General features: G+C 40.1%; 2 protein-coding genes across 7 annotated transcripts in view; both read right to left on the bottom strand.

Moving 5' to 3' along the window:
* Positions 1-1,475: 1,475 nt before the first annotated feature.
* Positions 1,476-17,870, bottom strand: ildr2a (immunoglobulin like domain containing receptor 2a). 6 transcript variants are annotated; one of them, XM_027009949.3, is made up of 10 exons: positions 17,701-17,870; positions 15,415-15,747; positions 12,906-13,025; positions 9,900-9,956; positions 7,711-7,857; positions 7,047-7,211; positions 6,341-6,457; positions 5,751-5,958; positions 4,850-5,612; positions 1,476-2,680 (listed from the first exon to the last, which is right to left on the bottom strand). In XM_027009949.3, the coding sequence occupies exons 1-10, from the start codon at positions 17,813-17,815 to the stop codon at positions 2,663-2,665; spliced, it is 2,043 nt and encodes a 680-aa protein (XP_026865750.2). In that variant the 5' UTR covers positions 17,816-17,870; the 3' UTR covers positions 1,476-2,662. The 6 variants fall into 6 exon arrangements, with proteins under 6 accessions (XP_026865750.2, XP_026865742.2, XP_081557413.1 ...); XM_027009941.3 differs by lacking the exon at positions 1,476-2,680 and adding an exon at positions 2,982-3,412; XM_081701284.1 differs by lacking the exon at positions 1,476-2,680 and adding an exon at positions 3,444-4,593.
* A 1,718-nt stretch (positions 17,871-19,588) lies between these two features.
* The window catches only part of gpa33a (glycoprotein A33 (transmembrane), paralog a), an 8,327-nt gene continuing 4,855 nt past the window's right edge, over positions 19,589-23,060 (bottom strand). The window contains exons 7-8 of the mRNA XM_027009928.3: positions 22,138-22,572; positions 19,589-20,732 (exon numbers count right to left, since the gene is read on the bottom strand). Coding sequence (XP_026865729.2) covers positions 20,729-20,732; positions 22,138-22,572 — 439 coding nt within the window. The 3' untranslated portion in view covers positions 19,589-20,728. The remainder of the gene's footprint in view (positions 20,733-22,137; positions 22,573-23,060) is intronic.

Raw genomic sequence — 23,060 nt, 5'->3', positions numbered from 1 at the left:
TATTCAAAAGCATTAAACATACTAAATTTCGTACAACGCACTTTTTCGAACCACGGATATTGTTGTGTAATAGTTTTTGTGTATGTCGTTAGTTTATAGTTTATTCTACGCTTTAAAATTAGTCTTAGTTTTAAAAAAATCTATCTATCTATCTATCTATCTATCTATCTATCTATCTATCTATCTATCTATCTATCTATCTATCTATCTATCTATCTATCTATCTATCTATCTATCTATCTATCTATCTATCTATCTATCTATCTATCTATCTATCTATCTATCTATCTATCTATCTATCTATCTATACTAACTCATTATTCTGCCAGCAGATGGCGCACAACATCTTCTGTCACTACATATCCTCTCTCCTGCTTTACTGCTGGATATTCCTGTAGATGTGCAGTTCTTCAAACAAAACACCATTCTGATGGCTCACCTCAATTCCATGTAGGTTCATCAACTATCCACTTGAAGGCTTGCCCTCAATCAAATATTGCCAACAGTAAGGGTCATGCATCTCTCCTTATTTTATATTGTTGAAAGTGACGTAAACATGTTGGGTCCTCAGCTGAGACGGAGCTCCAAAACAATGTCTGGTGTAACAAAGTGTGGGGCCCTCATATTAACATATGAATAAGGAGTCCCACAGCCATACTGAAAGAAGAAAGAGCGGTCCCCATGTTCCTGGAGCTTGAGTTTGCAAGCCTGTGTCAAACCACAGACAATGTTGTGAGGCAGTGTGTGTGTGTGTGTGTGTGTGTGTGTGTGTGTGTGTGTGTGTGTGTGTGTGTGTGTGTGACTGAGCAGTGAAGTGATTTACTCATTCAACACAGTGCTTTCTCTAAATATTGGCAGTCTACATACTTTGGCCACAAAAAAAAAAATACTTGTAAGGGCAATTCCATGGCCTCCACCCCCTTCCTGCACTCACACTAACATGCACTTAATGTGATTAGTGTCAATGCATGTTAGTGTGGGTGAATGAGCATGCATACAGGAGCCTTTTGAAGCTATTTGGCTGTATCACTAACCATAGCAAGTCATAAAGGTCAGTTCGCTTCCTGCTATTGTACACAAGTCAGGCACCACATGCCAAGAAGAATTTTCATTTTTCTTTTGGTGTTCATATGCATCCTTTTGGCTCAATGCCATAATCCAAATCTATGATTCCACTCCACATTTTGCGTGAATTTGTGTCTAAACTGGAACACAAACGGACACTGATGTACTCTGTGTCTTATTAGCCAGTGTGATGTTACTGTCCACTGGATCTCCAGGCTAGCTTGTGACTGTTAGTGTATGCTAGTCTGCTGTGTGAGTTTTTCAGGTACATTTCTTGCATACATCTCTCAGCCCTCAACTCAGTTCACGCTGTGAGTCAGCAGCTGAGACCTGGTAAGCTGAGGCACTACTTCCAGCCCACTTCAACCCTACACATGAGAACTCTCAGGCAAAACTGCAATGAATTTGGATTTAGATATTTTTTATTGGGTGAACAGGGATGTGCAATCCACATTGATGTGACAGGGAGTAAGATGGTATTTCTAGAGCAAAATAAATAAGTTAATTTGGCAGTGTTGGTCAGGCTGTTCTGAAAATAGCATAAGAGTAACATGTAACTAAACATACCAAATGTGTGTCCTTTATGGGGAACACAGTTCTGCTATTACTTTTAAATCTAGAATAGGCATCAACAAAAATTAATCAACATCAATGTATTAATTAATCAATTTATAACACGCTTAGTGTTATAAAAACAGTGATTGTGTGCATAAGACAAATGTATTACTTTTTGTTCCTATTTGTTAGTTTTCATGTAATGTGTTTATTGTGTGCAGGGCATCACTATTTGAGTATAAAAGGTGAGTACAACCTAGTGCTTGTATGTAGTGGGACTGAGTCGTCTACCAGAGAGACACTTATTATGTGATAACAATGGACAAGTACTCTTAGCGTATGCGTCATCTGTGGTGAAACACTCTCATTTACACAACTAGAACACAACAACATACCAAATGCAGGCACAAAGCATCAGTTAACACTTCATAGTTGGCTACATACTGTAGTAAAAAGACAGTCAGCATGGCTTTACTGAAACGTTAAGAGCTTGTTGGTATTTTTGTTTGTTTGTTTGTTTGTTTTGTATTGAGATCAAAGTTGATAATATAATAACTGGTACAAGCTTAGACCCATAAAACATAAAAAAATCAACATAAATGCTGGATACAGCAAAGTAATAGAAGGCACTACATATCTGTAGGTAAAAAACAGATCTCATAGGCAAGAAGAGCATTATATTAATAAGTGAAGTTTCAGTGCCATCACGTTCACTTTTAATACATATATTTTTGAAAAAAAACAAGCACTTCAGACTTTACAGCGCATAAAATAAGGCACTGTTAATTAACACATTACATCAAGTATGGCAAAAAATGACACATATTGGAGAATGCAACTAAAGTCAGATAAACCTCACCCAGGGTCTGATCTCGCACAACAACATGAACAGATTACCAAAAGACTGATGCTTTACTCCAAGTATCAGATGGTGAGATCATCCTCGTGTGATGTCACAATGAGTTTATGTTCTCTGTGGCTGGTGTGTTCCTTCAGCCCCTATTGGAGGTCATCCTCAGGGCTAGTTATGCTTCCAGTGACCTCAAACTCTGGAGGGTCTCTAGGCAAACATAAACAAGTGGTTCATAAAGGACACAGGACAAGGATATTTGTAGTGAAATAATATAAAGATTTGTGACTATGGTGCTGGTTTCTATGGTGGTAGTTAATATGTGTCCTGGTGATTAAACCAAAATAAATAAATAATTTTTAGAACAGTTGTACTTTGCATACTTCCACTTTTTTGAAAAACATTTCTTGCTCATTGAACAATCTTTACACCCCATGCAATTTACCAAAACAAACCATCAGTATTTCAAGCTTGTTTGATGCATAAATAGACATCTCAGGTTAGAGGGACCATGAATAAAGTAACACCACAGGGACATTTTTGATTTCTTCATAAAAACTCGCTGTTGCTCTTCTGGCTTTCCAGTCAAAGGTTCTTTGCCACTCAGAGTCCAAATTAATTTAAGCTCCTGAGAGGATTGCAAATGCAATAATAACACTGCTAAGAACTAAGTCATCTTAGCTGTAGCCTTTCCCCTGACAGTTTTGATATTAAAGAAAGAAATTCTTGTCCTATTTGCAGTTTTCCACAGAAGGCATGATGTCAGATGACCGATTGATTTGCACATCAAAGTACGAAGACCAGCAAGCAGAATGCAGGCCCTGTGGATGCTGTTCGGAGAGCAGTGCATGGTGGGCAGCTTGGTGAAGACGCGTGGGTAGGCCCTGTGCCTTTATTTTTAAGGCATCAGACTATGAGTGAATCTCTGCTTAGGAGTGTGTTCTGTTAAAAAGAGAAAATAGAAGAGAGAAGTGTGAAAGGTGTGGAAAGGCAGATGTGAAAATGGATTTGTGCTCTATTAGTGAGATTCAGCAATGAAAATGGGAGGAACTAGCAAATGAGGGCTTTGTAAGTGTGTTACAACCATATGTATTGTAGCACAGATTTAACATTTATGACAGTAAGACATGTTACATACAGTGCAACTGAAATTCTGAAATGAAGGGGGGGGGGCTGAGTAAACCAAGCAAACAATGAATCAGCAACCCCTATACTGATCCTTAAAGGTGCACTCCATAAGATTTCCTTTATGGTGTGAAAAATAAATTGCTACATTGACTTCCATTTTATCAGTGAACTTGCAAAATGTCTGTGTAATATAGTGTAATATAAAGAGGCATGTAATTTCAATTTAAAAGCAGTGGTAGCTCAGTGGATAAGGTAATTGACTAGTAAACAGAAGGTTGCCACTTCAAGCCCCACTGCTAGCAAGTTGCCACTGTTGGGCCCCTGAGCAAAGGCCCTTATCCCTCAATTGCTCATGTTGTATTCAGTCATAATTGTAAGTCGCTTTGGATAAAAGTGTCAGCTAACTGCTGTAAATGTAAAGTCACCATAGATGCATGTGTAAGGAGCCATATCTTGGCTATATAGCTGGTAACCCAAGCCTAGTTCTAATGCATACCAGTCTAACAAAATACATTATTATGAAATTGCAGCCTGTCAGTCGTGTATTGTAAATGTGACTTTTAGCACACCCATGCTGACATTTCCCAGTAATGTGTTCAGGCATAGTATTTGCAAAATCTCCACTGACTGCTAAATTATTGCTCAATAGTAGCTGCATGTCCCAATGTAAGCATCTAGCAGGGCCATATTTAGTTCAGGTTTACCGTTAGTATTCACACAAACGCTTCTGATCTAAAAATTAAATAGTAATTCTTTGGATTTCTCACTGTTAATTTTCAAGTTAGTTGTGTAACAAAGTGTAAGTTGCAGCAAAATTATTTGTGGAGAAACACTGAAACAATGCAAACAAAGGTATGTTTGATAACACTTCTCTCTGCCCATCCTTGTTACCTGTGTACAGGTTATTTTCTGTTGTCGAAGTGAGGTACAAATTGAACCATGACTGAAAAACCTACGTTTGAATCAAACTGCGGATTCTGTTCATCAAAAAATGTCTACAAGAGATAAACATGACAAAACATGAAAGATAAACATGAAATAAGTGATGATGGGGATGGAGACGAGGAAATCTTATAGAGTGCATCTCATTTTTCGTATGTTGCTCACATTGGTAATTAGACAAAATCGAGTGCCCTCTTCAGGACTTTTTTCCCCTAATGCAGTATGGGGTAACTCTTACTCCAGTGTCCCTGAACTGGTCTCAAGCAATTGGTCTTAATTATGGAAATAATTGGTCTACAGGTAACTCACCACTTTGCGGGTCCTGCTTTGTTGCTCCCGGCCCTTGGGGTTCACTTGGGAGGCCTTAGCAGAGCGGGTGTAGCCAAAAGGCCGCTGGGATGTCTTGCCACCTTGGGATCGCTCTAGCTCCCTCTCTGCATATGGTGGTAGGGAGTCATCCTCCTTTGCTGGTCGGTTACCGGGCGAGCCACTGCTAGGCGACTGACTGTGACTAGTGGTTTTTTTTGAGCTGTTCTTGGAGGGCGTGTCAGAATCGTCCTCAGTATGCCCACTTTTGGACGACACTGTCCTCCCTGCTTTTGCTTTGCGCTCTAATAAGCTGATAAGAAGAGTGTCATCATAGTCCTGCCCACTTTCACCATCCTGCCCCCTGGAGTCCTCGCGTTCAGTGGCATCCCTGCGTGGGATTGGCCGATCGCTGTCCCAGGTGCCTCGTCTCTTGCTGTTTCCATGTAAGTGAGGAGGGGGACTGGGAGGGCGAGGCCGGTCCCTGTGTCTCTCCGGACTGCCCTTCGAGTAGTAACAATTTGAGCTGTAGTATGGATAACGTTCGCGATCCAGCTCTCGTTCTCGTTCACGGTCTCTGTCACGCTCTCTTGTGCGCTCCCTCTGCCGTTCATGTGTCCAGTAATCATCCTCCAGGTCACTGATGTCTCCATGGCGATCCCGCCGCATGTAGGACATGGCAAATTCCTCAAGTTCATCAAGGGAGCCTGTGCGTCCACCCATTTGGAACGCCTTCCTCTGCAGGTGTTCCGAACGAGGATTCCACCTGTGAAAGTAAAATTCAGAATCACACAAGAAACCTTTTCAAACCAGCCCCAAAGCAACAATTGCCCCAAAGCAGTCATACTTTGAGGACAGGGACCTCTTTTTTATTGCTTCACTACACATCAGCTCATGTCTCTACCTGGGGTAATCCTCCTCCAACCGATTGCCACGGTGAGGGTGCCGAGCAGATCTCCGCACATGGGAAGGAGCAATCTCTTTGGACAGAAGGTCAGCAGGGTTGTCCAGATCTGGAATGGCTGGAAGGGCCTTCTTCTGAACGTGCAGATAGTTCTGGTGGAAGTCTGTCTCCATTTCATGCAGTGAACTGAGCTCTGACATACTGCAAGCTGCCGGTGAAAATGCAAAGCAGGAAGCCATCACAGTCATTTCAAAGGCTCCTCATGCGTTCAGATCAAAATGACTTAAATACACATAGACAAAAGCAGAAGGAGTCGTACCAGCTACAGCATGTTGTGTCGAAAGGCATAAAAACCAGCCATTTTATGAAGTTGTGGCAAATGGTATTTACATGCTTAAAGTCTACAGTTACATGCTGTGTCAGAGGAACACCACTGACTCAGGAGCGTTTTAAAAGCTGGGAGAGTCAGGAAGCTGAAATGTGGAGGCGTCAGGAAGCGGGGGACGGAGAGAGCTCTCCGAGCAGGAAGGGGACAGTGCAACAGGATGGGCCATTTGCCACAGGAGCTCTGAGTGCCACGAGAGGCTTACAGCCATGACTGCTGAGGGTCTTGGAGGGGTTGAAATGCGCCAGCTCCTTTTCCACATACTGCAGCACCTTCAGAGAGTTCTGATCCGACGCGGGCTGCAGACGGTACGCGTTGTGCACTACAGGGTGTGTGTGTGTGTGTGTGTGTGTGTGTGTGTGTGTGTGTGTATGTGTGTGCACATAATTCATGAGTATGTGTATCAGAGAGAGAGAGGAACCAATTCTTATTAAAATAAGAGAAACGTTGACAATTTTATGCGCTCACAAAATCTGGTTTAAATGTATATAGACTGCTGAAGGATATACTGAATAACTACAGAGAAACTTTTGCTTGTCTGAAAAATGTCTTGCTTTCTTCGGTCAAATTTACATTTAGTTAATCTAGAAAAGATTAAAGCCTTACTTAATGGTGAGGGCAGTTAAAATAAACATTCAATGGCAAGAGCTTTCATTCTCCAACTCTGTTATCGGGAGCTGTGTCCACACACAATTACACTGATAACCCTGAACTAATAACACTCTCTGAGCAAACACACACTGAACAGGAACAAGCACTGTATCTTCTCTAATACAACAGTTTCTTATCTGTCCAGTTTACACTGTTGTCCATCAGCTAAGTGGGATTCTTTAGGGACCACTGGACCTATTGATTACATGCTAGCAAACACTGAAGCCGGCACTCTTAGCTGCTGCTAAACGGCCGCTCACCTCCAGAGGCGTTGTTCTCGACAGATGGTGTGGCAGACATCTTGGGGTCAATGAAGGAGGGAGGAGCGATGGGTACCATGGTAGGCATGCCTTGCATGAAGTATGGAGGATACATGGCTACTGGTGTCGATGGTGCTGTCTTTATACCTTTCCCTGCTTCATACACTGTTGGGGAGTTTCATTGAGGGGAACGTTATGGAAGTGCTCCATGGAGGTTTTGCTACATATACACAGTAAAGTACAGGTATGTTGGCACATAACAGAGATGCCTGATGTTTTACCACCATGTTTATTTGGATAGCTTTGCAAACATAGTTTGTGATATAGATCAGATGCAACTTCATTGCAGATGCTTCCAAATATTCCACTCTTATTTGCTTATCCTAAACTAAATGCTATTAGGATCATGCATATCTAACCAGTGCTTTGTCACATTTCATTAAATTGTGGACTCATATTTAAGTAAATAATTACAGTATGTCATTTGCTTATTTGGACACTCTGGAGACTCTGACATTTGACATTAAACACAATGGAAACATTCAAAAAGTTAATAAAACATGAAGCAGCATCAAAACCTCTCCGAGCTAATAAAGAAGCATTTAGAAAGGCTTGATAACATTATAAATAGCCAGGATGGCCGGGTGTACTGAGAGGAACTCACGGTGACGAGGGCAACAGCAGGTATCTGGGCAACAGCAGCATCGTACATAGCAGCAGCAGGAGTGAGGGCAGCACTGACACCAGCAAACACCCAGCAGGAGGATAAACAGGAAGCTCCCAAAGACTACAGCTCCGACAAATGCCCACTCTAAAATAAAGAGGTCGACGATAAAATGACAATTCCAAAATGTCATGTCGAAAACAAGAATACCAGATTACCTGGTTATACAGGAGAAGTTTGATAAACAGGACTGCAAAACCAATCAGCAATCTCTGAGGGCCACAGGTCATGCTCTTGAGGGTTATAGACAAAGCATGTGCTATTTGCAAAAATTAAGGTATTCATGTTTAATCAACAAGATGAACTGATTAAGCAGTATGTAAAAATGTCATAAAGTTATATCCATATTTTAAGGCTTTCCAGCTCCATTATCAATTTATGATTCTATCTTGTCAACCATCATGCAATGAAAAATCTTTAACCATGAACAATAAAGCTATTTTTTAATGTCAAGTCCATTCCTTCCCTTGTGCACAATAACCACTAAAATGTACAACACAATAGCTTGGAAAACTGTAAAAATGGTAAATATGGTAAATAACTGTGTGAGATTAAGCAAATGTCTATTGAGAAATTAAAGAATGGGTAGCTTAATTTTTATGCCCACAAAGATAAATCTAGACTGCCTGAGAGAAGGAAGTGGGGGGTGGCTGAAATTCAGGAAGTTGTAGGCTGTGGTAGGACGCATACACAGTAGGAACAGTATGTTTATATCTAGGATAAACACACACACACACACACACACACACCAGGAATAAAAGCCAATTTGTAAATAAGCAATGGGACTCTAACATTGCAGATGATCAGCAGAGGGACAATGCACAAGCTTCATTAAAAGATAGACAACACACACACACACACACACATATTTTGACATTAATGTGTGTCACTATGGAGGAACACATAATACAAGAATGAAACTAAAAAGTGTCAGTTTAGAAAACTGTCTGTCTATAATCCTGTTTTACCCCATCTCCTTATTAGCTAAATATGCAGCGAGCATCACAAACATCTTATTTCCTTACAAATGAGTGTCGATTAGTTTACAATGTCTAGTGATGATCGTGGACTAAACATTACTGGAAAACTACTAATACTGTAAGGAGACCAAACCTCTCAGGACCAAACTTACTGGGAGTATGTGGGAGATCACACCACTTATGAACTACTATGGACAGCATTTTTGCTCCAGTTACTGAAGATAAGAGATTCCATACTATGGACCTAATTTGGTAATATCTGATAGATTGTTCTTGTAGACTGAATGAATGATGTTAACGTCTGCTTTTAAAATGAAGAGTGACTAATCAGTTTTGTGAACAGAACATTGTTTGAAATTCATTGTTGTGAGTCAGCCTTAATACACCACTGTCATTGCTAACACCGACTCTAGGTCATAATGGCAGGGGAGCACTGTGTGGTAATCAGCTGTTTGATCATAAGTATTCCTACCCTCATTAGTTTCTATGACAATGCTTCCTTTGGGTGGAGTCAAGCCCATTACATATATCTCACTCTACCAATGCCACTATACACAAGTTGCAGGATGTCAAACCAAAAATGCCAAGGTCAGCAAATTCAAGCATGAGAAATTTAATTTGGGAAAATTTGAAAAATTGATGCACATCTAACAGGAAGATGAGCCAACACTTGGAATTTTGTGAAAAAGTCATTTGTTGAATAATAGAGATATATAATCTAAAAATGTATATAATCTAGATATATAATCTAAAAACATTAGATATCTATCCTGCAGGTGGTATGGTTCCAATGCTTCTATATCTAATCCAGTAAATCAAGGTCTGCAGATGCTCTCTCTGCCTGCAAGTTATTTTGTGCCGGCATGAGCAGCACAAAAAAGATCGAAACATCCGGAGAAAGGGCTTGAGTTTGATGTGAAGGGTGGTCTCCTTTAGAGTCTGGTGGAAGTCAGCAAGAACCTCTAACCTCACTTATAGCAGGTTTGAGCCGATTCATTAGTACCGCAATAGTGTGGAGAGGATGCAATGAAAAGTGGTGTCTTATTATCAACATCTGCTTAGAGGATGATTGCCCAGTGAGATCACAGCAGTTACGGAGAAGGAAAGGAGGCGATAAGAATGACACAGGCAGGTAGGAGGAGCCCGTACCTGGCATAATCTCCAAGTCAAACTCAGGCAGCAGATCGTCAGCCACACCTGTCTGACCTGGAGAGAAAGAGAGATAGATGGAGAAGAAGAGGAGGAAGAGCAGAGATGAAGGTGACAGAGGAAGAAGGTAAACCAGGAAAAAAAAGAGGTGCAAGGCAAGGAAAGTGGTGGCTGGGGCATGCAGCAAAAAGACGTAAGAGAATGGAAGAATCGGACAACCCACCTGAAGAATCAGAAGACAGGGCTGGCAAATTGTGTGTTTTCATGTACACATATAATTATGATTTTGTTGTTAAAGATTTATAATAAATAAACCAATAATGATGCATCACATAAGTCCTGGAGGAAAAAGAAAAAAAAAAAACGCACCAGCAAAGTACTGACAGAGCCCTAGCAAATTCTCTTCAGGTAACAATTATTAGCTTGTAATTATGAGTAATTACTGATGTCTGCACATAAAACCCGCCAATGCTCATTCTCAGGATCTCCCATGGTTGCTAAAATTTCTCTGCAGATATTAGGTATGTGTATGTTATGATAATCCAGGTTGAAAATATTTCCAATTCCTTGTTTTCTCTAGTATTTTCTCTCTCTGTCTTTCCCCATATCCCCTTTATTTCTGTGTTAACTGTGCATTGGCAGACTGGCCAATGCTTCCAGCAGGAGCAGGAAGACAGGACTGTGTCAGTGTGAGATACATTGGCTCATAAACACATTGGCTCATAAACAAATGCATGGAGAAAGGAAGGTTGTGTGAGTCCAATGAATTACCCATGACCAAGATTGCGGCGAATACAGCTAATGTCGTCGCCACTAATTTGTTTGGACTTGATTACTTCCAGACTATCAGGTCGGTGCAGAAGGAAAACATTAATGCTTGAAATGCATCAAGGCTTCATGCAATAAAAGGACAATGTAACAGGCCTACATGGAATCTAAAAGCTTATGAGAGTCTTATCTCGGCAGTTCCCTTTTTAAAGAAAACAAAGACATACAAAAGGATAGCATCACACATAAAATCCATTTACACCTTTTTGTTCTATTAATAACATTTAATTAAATAAAAAACTATTAATCATAGATTATTCCTGTGTTGCGGTATTAATCAGAGCAGACTGTCCTGCTTTTCCAGCCAAAGTTGTTGCAACAGGGAAAGGGCTCATGTGTGAGATAACATACCCTACCATAAACCCTGATCCAAGAAGACCTTAGCTCAGCCAGAGCTAGGAATTTAGTCTCTATCCCTGGCACCTCAGCAGGGAGGCAGAGCCTACACTGTTTATCTAAGAGATATCATTCTTATTAGCTTGACTGCACAATGTTTAGCAAGAAATCACCATTCTATCAAAAAGTGGCACATTTGTTCTCTGGAATTTCTGTAGCCCTTCACTGCGCCCCTTTTCAGTTTGAATATGTGCTGACGGCAGAAAGGTCTGTCGAAGACAGTTCTTTTTAACTATACATATACAAGCCAATTGTGCAACAGCATAAACAGGTTTACTGCACTCTCACGCTTACTGTTCAGTGGTAATTAGCACATGTTAAAGAGTTTAACAGTGCACTTTATCATCTCATCTGCAGCCTCTCCCATGTTAACTATCACAAAGCAATGATGAGTGAGTGGGGGTTGCCATAAACAGACCAGCTCAGAAGGTCTGACTACTTGAAATGACCTTTATTCAGCCCCTCTCTCTCATTCACACTTGCACAACTGGCCCTCACATCATCCCCCTCCCCCCCCCCCCCCCACTGCTGGACACAGAATGCCCAGCTGTTGCCATGGCAGCGCCTCCAGAAGTGGGCGACACACAGCCATGAGGACACCTGGCACCCAATCAGGACTCATCGTCTGGTGTACGACATTGCCTCAGGGCTGTTGTGGCAATGTTAAGGGCCATGTTCAGAGTCGCATGTGCAGGGAGCACACCTGCCTATTAGACCGGACTTGAGCTCGGGAGCTGGACGACTCTGGGAGGTCTGCTATTACTGTTCTCCTGGGGCATATTACCAGCTGCCTACACTGGCAGCATACAAGAAAAAATTTAATACTTGATTGTCATACAGCACATTGCACTGACATTCATGTGGGTGTTAATACAAAATAGCCTCTCAGAGAGAGCTCTATATCCTTGGGGGAAATAGTTTCTCAGCTTCACCTTGTACCAAGTGTCAAGTTAGCCATATGTATCATTTTACAATATAAGATCATAAGAATGAACAGTAAAGTACAAAATAATGCATTTCCAACAGCTTTTTATATTAAACTCATCTTCAAGTCTGTGCCTCAAGCATAAAACCTTTCTTTTTCTTTTGCTTTAAAGTCACAAAAGAAAAGTACATTTCACATCAAAGATTAGTAGCCATGAAGCTCTGAAATAAATCTTCCTGTTAAGCATTTGTCTCTCTTCAAATGCGTAGCACAGTGGTTTCCCAGTGAGACCTTTGTGAAGCTGGTCCCATAATTCACCAGGGCCATAAAAAACAGAGGTGCCTTGCGACTCTATGGCTGCTTTAGGGTTGTTGCATAGTGGGCCAGAATAAAACTGTGTGGGAAATACAACATGACAATGGACCTCTTTGTAGAATAAGCTGATGTGGGAAAATAATAGCATAAGAAGGATAAGAAACTAAAGATGTGTCTTCTCACATGCTTTGTGTTGTCTGACATGAAGAACCAAATTACTAACAAACAGATCTCAATAAATGGTGATAAACCTAGATCTCAATAAGTCTAGTCTAAAGTCTTGGAAAAAAGGAAATGAAGACTGCGTAGCAACATTTTGTAACCACAAAATATCAGTAATGTTCTAAATACAGAACATACTAAACCAGCTGATTTTTCCAGAATTGCTCTTAGCAGGTTTTCATTTTCTATGTTACTGGTGAAAAAGGAAATGGTCAGCTGACCTTGAATACTTTGACTTCCTGTGTTAGCTCTCTCATCACCTGAACAAGGCCCGTTTCCTAGATGCGGTTGCTGATTTTTGCTGCACAAATGTCACTTACCCAGAACCAGGAGCTCCACCTGGGCCTCATTCTTGCCCTCTGGGTCGTTGGCGATCACCACCTTGCAGGCATACACGCCACTGTCCCCCCACTGCAATTCCCCAATACGCAGGTCAGCCTCTGGACACACACCAAAGACTATATTTAGCTTCAATATCAAATTCAAACTAGCGACATGGACACAATAGTTCTCAAAAAGTATTTGTCATCATAACCAATTTATATTGTCCTGTTAAAAGTTTTTTTTTCCACTTCTTTGAGTTACAAAGGCTTTGAATACAATTGAAGTAGTAGTAAAGTATATGTGAATCCTAGCTCTTTTACAATATCCAGATCTATTCCATAATCCTGATAAGAAAAACATTTTGGATGTGCATGGCATGTGGTTCAGAATCAGAGGGATCTGTGGAAGAGGATGAAAGAGGTTGGAATATCTCGGTTGTAGCTGTAAAAAATCATGCAGGGAAGAGGGCTCAGGTCCTCCATCAGCCTGGCAGACATGCAGTGAGTAAACAGACTATTTCAGGAATGGGAAATGCTCTACACAATGGAAGGCCCTTCCTGTAAGTGATGTGAGTGCTCAGTAACTGCTAGGCTCAGGTTGACTGAGTGAATACTGATGTAGAAGCACTAGCTAGCTAAAGCTATCTGCATGTTAAAATAAGGACATCAAATAGTTATATCTCTGTCCAAAACTTGGCAATTAGTTACTCTATCACTCAGTGGTTTACTTAAGCAAAAACATTATATAATCATACTCTCTCAAATGCAAAACATTATATAGTCATTTTGAACCTGCAAAACATTTTATAATAATACTGTATCAAAATGGCTTTTTTTTTTTTTTTTTACAGACAGTGGACGTTAGAGGCCACCCACTCATTTTCTGATGCTGGGGAGGATATAGATCTACCACAAAAACAGAGCCAACTCATCCAGACAGACAGGAAGGAGGAACAAATACCAGCTCCACTGGAAGTACATTCTCACATTTTCACACACTGCGAGACATTTAATGTAGACTGATGAGTTTAAATTAAATGTCAGTAGTCAGCAGTCTCACAAATACTAATCACACTTAGCACAGCATGGTTAGTGCGCTGTTTGAAGCAGAGCCAGATGACACAGTGCAATCAGTGAACTTTCTGATCAGTCCCAATTCATTACTGCAACTGGCTGTACTATTAGCTCTATTTATAGGGTAAATATCAAGCTTACATTCTACCTTGCAAAGTTATACATTTTTTTCAATGCCAAGATGAATTATGGTTCTCTTTCCCAGTGGAGGAATGCAAAATATTATAAATATGCAACAAACCATAATTATGGCCTTGTTTACTATGTCTCTTTCACTTCACTTAGCCTAAAGTATGCTACTCAGGCCACACTGTATGTTTTCATTTGGCAAACAGAAGCCAATCCCAAACTGCTGACTTTTGAACTTCCCTGAAGGTAGTTCCACTTGGCTGTCATCAAACCACAATGTGGTCGAGATAACTCCAGGAACAATCATAGCTCAAAGGCAGTGTCTGAGCCTGAGTATTGTTATGAATACATGAAGAGTATTTTCATACAGATTGCGTGACCCATTTCCTCAGCACAGGATACTGTGAGCAATTGTGATTCAGAACCAAAGGCCATGGACCAAGGCTTGTGCAGTTCATTAACAGGCACAGTAGGAAATGTAACTAGATACAACGAGCACATTTTGGGACAAACAGCTGATTGCGAATGAACAATTCTAAAAAAGAACAAGAGGACAGAAATGAACTGTGACTCACTCCAAGGTCACAGTATTTTTTAATTAATCATCTATGCATCACACTGTTCACTGTGTTACCAAAGTGTCTGTTTATATCCTATATTGTACAAATTGTTGTTCTAGAAGTAGTAAAAAGGATAAATATTAACATCACTCACAGTGATTAAAAGGTAGTGTTGGTGGCAGCTTGATGTCATCCTTACTGATAACACTAGATTTCCTCTACCTCAGCTGCTTAAACCAAACTTGTAGAATAAATGTTGACTGTATAAATAGTTCATTTTTTACCACATTTTTCTCAACTAAATAAACATTTGTCTACAGATGCCAGGTATATCCCTTTCCTCAAAAATTCTACTCATGGCTGAAGAGACTACTGTCTGGGACTATTAGGTGACACACAAGAGTAAAATTTCCTGTAAACCTTTTTTAGGGCATCCATTAGTAAAGCTCCTGCCTACATAGTCATCTTTGATTGGTATCTTTGCTTTCAAAATATCTGTATTTCCTTCATCTATCTTGCACTTGAGTCTTGTAAATTTGTAACAAAATTGCAATCTTCATGGGTGAAAGGTTCATATTGAAACGTTCCTCAGTTATAAGACACTTTGCATAAAAGTATTTGCCAAATGTATAAATGTAAATGCATTGCAAATGATTACAATGGCTTACAGTAGTGCTAGTCTAAGTATTAACACTGGAACAGTATTACTGGCAACAAAGAAAGTGGTAATAACAGCACATTACTATTGATGATAGAGATGTCTCGGCCCCTGTAGTACTCTGCGAGGGTGATGGATGATCCATGTTTGGAGGCCACAATCCGTACCGTGCGCGCACTGTCGGCACAGTCCAGGTGGGAGTAGGAGCCCAGGTCAGACACACGCACCACCAGGTTCTCTGGGAAACTGAAGGCCTCCCGTGTGCGGTCCCGACAGTAGGACTTGTACCACCACTGCACCACAGGCGTCTGGGTGGAGACGGTGGAGTACTGGCATGGCAGGACCACTGACTGGAAAAGCATGGCGAACCTACGTTCTTCCCTCATGTACACCTGCACTGCCTCGCAGCGCCACATGCCTGTGACAGACAGACAGAGAGAGAGAGAGAGAGAGGCAGAGAGAGATTTAAGAGAGAATCAGACAAGAGAGCGAAAGGACAGAGAGGAAGCATGAAGGAAATGGGCAAGAGACAAGCGAAGATGTAAGCAGACGCAGCGGAGGCGCAGACTGGGACAAAAAAAAGGCAGACAGAAAGCACAGTGTCGTGCTCTAAAAATTCCTGTTGACGTAGCTACTCACTGACCCCAATAAGTGGTGTTTCACTCTACCTTTAGCAATGCTAAGAAAAAGTGCCCTCTCAGTCACGCCTGCACCCTCCTTCACCGCTCTTAGTCACCGTGTGTGACGAAGCTGTCAGACCTCCACTTTACTTAAACTTCTTGTTGACACTCCCTGCTATCATTAGTTTTTGGGATGGTGATGTAGTAGATTACAGTACTGCTGAGAAGTGCTTATTATCAGAGTGCATGCAATGTTCAGCCACATTGAAAAGCAGCTCATTAGACAGAAGTCTATGGATGACTCTTAGAGGTTAAAGGTTGTTGAAAGTTCATTAAGAGATTCAAACACCTTAAAACAAATCTCTAAATATAATTTATGGATTCAAGAACATTGTAAACTTTCTATAATAGCACACATACCCCTCAGAAGCACTACTGTGAGTGTTCTGAGTGTTTAATAATCCTTCTCACATTGTGTGTGGGGGTGTGGGTGATGGGAGGGGGGTAGAAAAACATACACGCCTAAAAACATCTGGTCTGGAATGTGCAGTTCAAGTGAGAGTGAGGAACAGAGATGTGTTCCTCTATGTTAAGTGATATCGGTGCCAATTATCCAACAACAATAAGCAATTTTTGTGTCTGTTGTGACAGGCTTAGAAAATATATTATGAAAAGCCCACAACATCAAAGTTAAATTTGCAAAATAAGTATAACTTCAATCACAAAGAGACAGCACGCTTGAGCAAAGATCAGATGGACATAACAACAGGGGAAAGTACAAAAAACTATGATGGGGGCCAGGAAGACTGAAAAAAAGAAATCACCCTCCTGATTCACTCCAGACACAGTCCCACTTTCAGGGGTGTGGCATGAGAGACGTTCCCTCATCCAAAAAAAAAAGAAAAAAAAAAGCCCATCTGAAAACATTCTGGAGAATAATAACCGAAGAACCAGTAGTTCTTCAGTCATTCATTCAAGGATCACGATTACTGGTGTTTTTTAGCAACTTCAAAAGAGGAGGCCAATTGATGTCTGTCAAAAAGGCCTTTAGGTGAACACACTAGGAATTATATTAGTTTAATATTTTTTTAAAGTAGGTTTTAGTTATAGATAAATGATTTCTAAAAATGTATTCCAAACACGCTTCTATCTTGTCCCACTATAAGATATATACGTTAGCAAGTCCGAAGAGATGGGAGTATTTTGCATTATGAATTAACCTAATGTAACGAGAAGGAGGTCAGGTGTGACTGCAAATTCAGCTGGTCACTAAAGTAGCCTTGAAATTCATTACAGCCAACACGTACGTGTATGAAGTATAGTTAATAGCACCTTCAAGTGGATAACAATAATAGGCAATTTACCTGTAAATGGTCAGATTCGTATCAGCCTAAAAAAAGACTCAAAAACGTTTCCGTTATTCCATAAATTGCTGGATAACAACAAGCGACATTTAAGCAAAGAAAGAAAATAACATAAAGACCGTTTTAGCCTAGATAGAGACATACAAGTTTGCAGTGCAGGGCCCATTTCAACCAACTTTATAAGAAACTTTATCAGACTACTTTTACTTGTGATTGTAAGCAAAGTTGGCCCAAGTCTTTCAGTATCTGAGGAAAGTCGTTTTGTAACAACTAAAGACAACTTTGTAACAAATAGCAACTTGAAGTCGCAAGAAGCTAAGGACCGCAAGGAACAACCTGTTGTACTAGTATAGTTATTAGGTTGAATTTAATTCAGAAATAGCTTACTTGTGAAAGACAGCAGCACAATCCAGGACTTCAGCAGTGAGAACATTTTAAAAGTTGGCGTATTACGATCCATACAAATGTTTTGAACATTTTCTACTTTCCTTTTTCGCCTCATCTTCTAGTCCGCTACTTATGAATTCCACCGTACGGGCCGTGAGTAACGGGACTGTACCACCTCAGAAATGGGTGTGCATTCTCTTCTTATTGTAGACTGAGGAGGGGGGACGGCCTATTACGCTAGGGAGTCCGCGAGATTCAACAGGACAGTGACTTTGCTGTTAATCAGTGACGAAAAGTAACAGAGGTTGAAATAGTTAATATAGTCTACTTTTGTCTTCCACGGTAAATATTTTTTTTACTCCTGGGGCCGCTAATTGGAGGTAAACCGTCTTTGTACGCTTGACTACCCTTCATACAGTCTACTCCAATCTCCATTGAATGAGCCTAATTCTAAGATAATTATGGTGGAGTAATCTTTGAGATAAACCGTTCGGTAACCTTGTTGGACTTTAGTTATCTGTTTAACATAATAAGGACCTTTAGGGTAAACAATGGGCTAATAGACCTATTTGTAAGGTGCTTGAGAAATTACTTGTCAAAGCAAAATCTTTTAGGCCCACGTTTAAAAACGTTAGGCCTAGGTTCCTTTTTTAAAAAAAAAAAAAAAAAAAAGTTCTATAAATGACCATTAACTATCCCTTTCTTTTTGGACAATCGCTTATATGGATTCATGTCGTTAGTTCTGTCGCCCTCTTGTGTCTCTTTTCGTTTTGTGATACTATTCACTATTACTTGTCAAAGCAAAATCTTTTAGGCCTACGTTAAAAAACGTTAGGCCTAGGTTCCTTTTTTTTTTTTAAACAAAAGTTCTATAAATGACCATTAACTATCCCTTTCTTTTTGGACAATCGCTTATATGGATTCATGTCGTTAGTTCTGTCGCCCTCTTGTGTCTCTTTTCGTTTTGTGATACTATTCACTATTACTTGTCAAAGCAAAATCTTTTAGGCCTACGTTAAAAAACGTTAGGCCTAGGTTCCTTTTTTTTTTTTTTTTTTAAACAAAAGTTCTATAAATGACCATTAACTATCCCTTTCTTTTTGGACAATCGCTTATATGGATTCATGTCGTTAGTTCTGTCGCCCTCTTGTGTCTCTTTTCGTTTTGTGATACTATTCACCGTGTTTAGTCAGGTACCCTGACGCGCACGCGCACCAACTAGCTGCTTGATTCAATTGACAATTTTATTATAAACACCTTGAAGACGTACAGGCTTAGTGGGTTACCTGTTGTCATGTCTTGGTCATCTTCTAATTAGGCAGTAGCTGCGCATAACGATGCTATTAGCAACTTTTTAAATGCTGTTAAACAGATCAATAAAAGTAGACACTAGAAACACCTGCACACAATACAGAGCAAGTTAACATGAGTTAACATACCTCCTAACTGAGTGTTACCAAAAACGTGTGCATTACACTTTACAACAGCATGCAAATGATATGTTGACTTTCAAGGTAGATTTCAAGGTGCATGTGTACCTATGTGAAATCCCCACTGTGTCCATTTACCAGAGGATCCTCACTAAACTGGTTCTATTTCATCTTTCCCACCAGAGGTATTCACAGCAGTTAAATTGTTGCATGCATTTCAATGGTGAAAAAACTGTAAACAAGTTCTTAATGATGTACTTTGGTTTTCTTGTGAACATTATGTATGCAGTGTTATTTTTGTGAACAATATGTGGTGTTATTCAGTGAATCCAATAGTCTCCAATAGACCTTTTGCTCCAGAACTGGCATATACCCATCACTAGCAAGTGGTGTTTAAAACTTGCTACAAATCTTTGGGTTAAACTTTATTCAGCTCATGCTGTTTTGTTGAAATTAAATATCAAACAAGGATTATTTTCTGCTTATACTTTTTAATGTAATTAAGATACAAGTTCATATTTTTTTTAAGTATCAGGAGGTAGTACTTGAAACAGACATTGATTCAAATTACATTTCTGTGTATGAAGTCATCACAGTAGTTAATAGTCTGCATGGGGGCAGGGCAGCAGCAGTGGATGAGGTTTGACTGGAGATGCTGAAGGTACTAAAACGGGTTGGAGCCATGCGATTTCTTCCCAGGTTCTGGAAAGGTGGACCAGCTGTCCTTTCTGGTACAGCTTTGTGAGAGATGATGGGAGTATGCTTGGAAAAGGAATATGACCATGTACCTCATTATAAGTAGTCAGAGGTGGTGCAGGCTTACGGAGTACATGGGTCAGTGCAGTCCAGTCTCTGTGTGAATATAGTGAGAGTTGTGTTTGCATTTTTACCAATAAACCTGAGTTGTTCAGAATCAGAATATATCTTTTAACCAAGTATGTTTCTACATGCATGGAATTTGACTTGGTGAAACTGGTGCATGACAATCAGTATAAAAATACAGAAAAGAGAATACGATAGGTAGAAAAAAGTGTAAATAAATAAAATTAAACAATATAGAATAGTGCAAGAAAATTTGCCCAGATTGAAGAGCTCATAGCAAATAAAAAGTGCTATGCAATAGATAAAAGATGTGCAAAAATATAGTTGGGGATTCAGGTCTTGTTGATGGTGCTTGTGGTGAGAGTTTTTGGGCCCAACAGACATAAGCCTCCTGCCAGAAGGAAGTGTTTTGAAGAAGTCATGTCCATGGTGTGAGGGATGAGTCATGATCTTGCCTGCTTGTCCAAGTGTTCTGAAGGTGTGCAGGTCTTGGAGGGTTGGTAGGTTGTAGCCAATCACACTCTCAGCAGAGTGGATGATGCGCTGTAGTTTGCCCTTGTCCCTGGCAGTTGCAGCATACCAAATGGTGATGGAGGAGGTGAGTATGGACTTGCAGTGTAGAATGCACCATCAGCAGCTTTGGCATGTTGAATTTCTTCAGCTGCTGCAGGAAGTTCCTCCTTTGCTGTGCCTTCTTGGTGACTGAGCTGATGTTCTGCTCCCACTTGAGGTCATTGATGATGATGGTGCCCAGAAAGCACAAGGATTCCACAGTGTCAACTGTGACAGGGGCAGAACAGTTGCCTCTCTGATTTTCAGACTTCATTTTTCCCCTATTAAAAGTCTGCTTCATCCTGCTTTACTTTCACAGAAGACTTCAGTCACAGATATTGTGATTATACTGTGAAATGTTTGGCAACACCTTAAAGTAAAACCTTACATGTAACCCTTTTTAATTAGTACGTTCTCATTTTTAAATTGGTCAAACACAGTTACAGCATTCTCTATGAAAAATTATTCTGGGAGGAAACACCAGTGATTTTTTTTTTAAACCATAGTGGTAAGACTGGAAACTGATGTGGAAGGGTCTGAAAGCCTTAAATCACCAAATACAGACAGATATTTGTTCAAAACTATTTAAAGTTTCAAATGAAACTCTATTACTAATATTTAATTGTCCATGACTTCACTTGGTAGTAGTTTGTTTAACCTGTTCTTAGATGTTGCTTAACTGAATAATGGACAAACTACTAGACAATCAAAACCTATTTCTCTGAAGTCATTACTTGCCTCATTCTTTCTTTAAAGAATGTAAAATGTTTTTTTTATTGATTAAATAAGTGTAACCACAAACAAAACCCCCTGCCCTTAATCATCTGGCAGTGATCAGCAAGTATTCTTGGTAGTACTTGGCACAATAAGTCTCAGCAAAGCTATTTTTCTCCAGCCTCACAATAGCTTTTCCTGAAGCTTGCAAAATCACCACACAATCATACTTAATGTAAAACTGCACAGTTTTTAATAAAAATATAAATTCGCTGCATTAAAATATGATTATGACAATCATAAAGATAAACAAAAGAGACAAGGAGGTTATTCACTGTTGAAAGGTGACAAGATAATAATGGAATAACAGGATAGTTGAAAGATCAGTGCACCACAAAAAAACAACAACAACATACGAGGCTGTGAGATTAAGGAAGGATTCGATTATGACCATCACATTTAGCCCTTTTTGGTATCTAGGTTTCAGACATCCTTTGAGTCTCAAACACTTAACTTGAAACTCTGATGAAATTCTACTTTCAGGATCTGTGGTCATAAGGACCAATTAAGTTTGAACATGGTAATGCATTTCATAACCTCACATCTTCTTGCAAAAGCCTGTCTACAATATTTAGCCAACTTATGAGTAAAAGCGCTACATAGACTATATATTAGAACATAAGACCTTAATAGACAATGTCCACATAACTAAAACCCCATGGATTAGCTAAATTATGTTTAACCCAGGAGTACAGCATGACAGCATTTCACCAAGCGGTGCTCATTTCACTTCCGTAGTCCGCACAAAATTACTCTTTGGAACTTTTGGGTTAAAGGAATGAAGAAAAAGCACATTTTTAAAATCAACCCCCCCACCCCCACCCCACTTATACTTAAAAAAGGTAGCATACAGCCTTACCCCCTAGAAGGCTTATTAGCTGGAACATTCGGAGGTCTATCACGGTCATAACTGCGATCATCTCGATAGTTATGGCGATCGCGGTGGTCATCGTAACGGTCGTCATAGCGGTCATGGCGTTCACTGCGGTGGTCATCATAGCGATCTCTATCTTCATCATATTGATCACGATAGTCATCATAACGATCGTTGCGCCGGTCGTCGTAGCGATTACTTCGGCGGTCATCCAAGCTCTCCCTGCGATCGTCATAGTCATCTCGCCGATCAGAGTAGCGATCTCTGGATCTGTCATAGTCTTGCTCACTACGGTCTTCATAGTGGTCACGTCTGTTGGCTGTGTCCTCAGACATGGCAGGATTGCTCTTCATCCTTTCACCTTTATTTTCTACAATTTCATGAGGCTCTTTGTCTGTGTATTCAGTCTCCTCTGAAGGTCTGAACAAAACAGTACAAATTATCTCAGCAAACCTGTTTAAGACTTACAGTACAAAATTATCTGAGTAATGGCAAAAAAAAAGACTTCCGATTCTGTTCACAGCTGGTCGTGTGTTTTACGAATTAGGATTATGTACAGATAGGGAGTATCTACATTTAATTTCAAGTGTAAATGCACTCAATTTACATTTAGAATGACACCATTTTGAGAAAATACATCCATCTCTCCAAATTACATGAGGACTACAAGCTCCTCCCAATACATTATAGAACAGACTATGACCAATTGCTTTTGTTCAAAGTTCAAGAAAGTTTGACACCATTATAAAAATGCACATTCTTTGTAACAGCAGTCACCATTTGCAAAAAAAAACAACATTTAAAAGGGCGGGGGGGGGGGGGGGGGCGATAATAGAAAGTAAAAAGGGAGGAACACAACAGAAAGTAAAATCTGTTATTGCAATTTCACAGACTGTGCAGCAATCACA

Source organism: Electrophorus electricus, chromosome 18, assembly GCF_041902795.1.
Source record: "Electrophorus electricus isolate QZ-2024a chromosome 18, ASM4190279v1, whole genome shotgun sequence".
NCBI classification, from domain to species: domain Eukaryota; kingdom Metazoa; phylum Chordata; class Actinopteri; order Gymnotiformes; family Gymnotidae; genus Electrophorus; species Electrophorus electricus.
The sequence above is the reverse complement of the archived record's forward strand: the minus strand, read 5'-3'. Positions and strand labels throughout refer to the sequence as shown.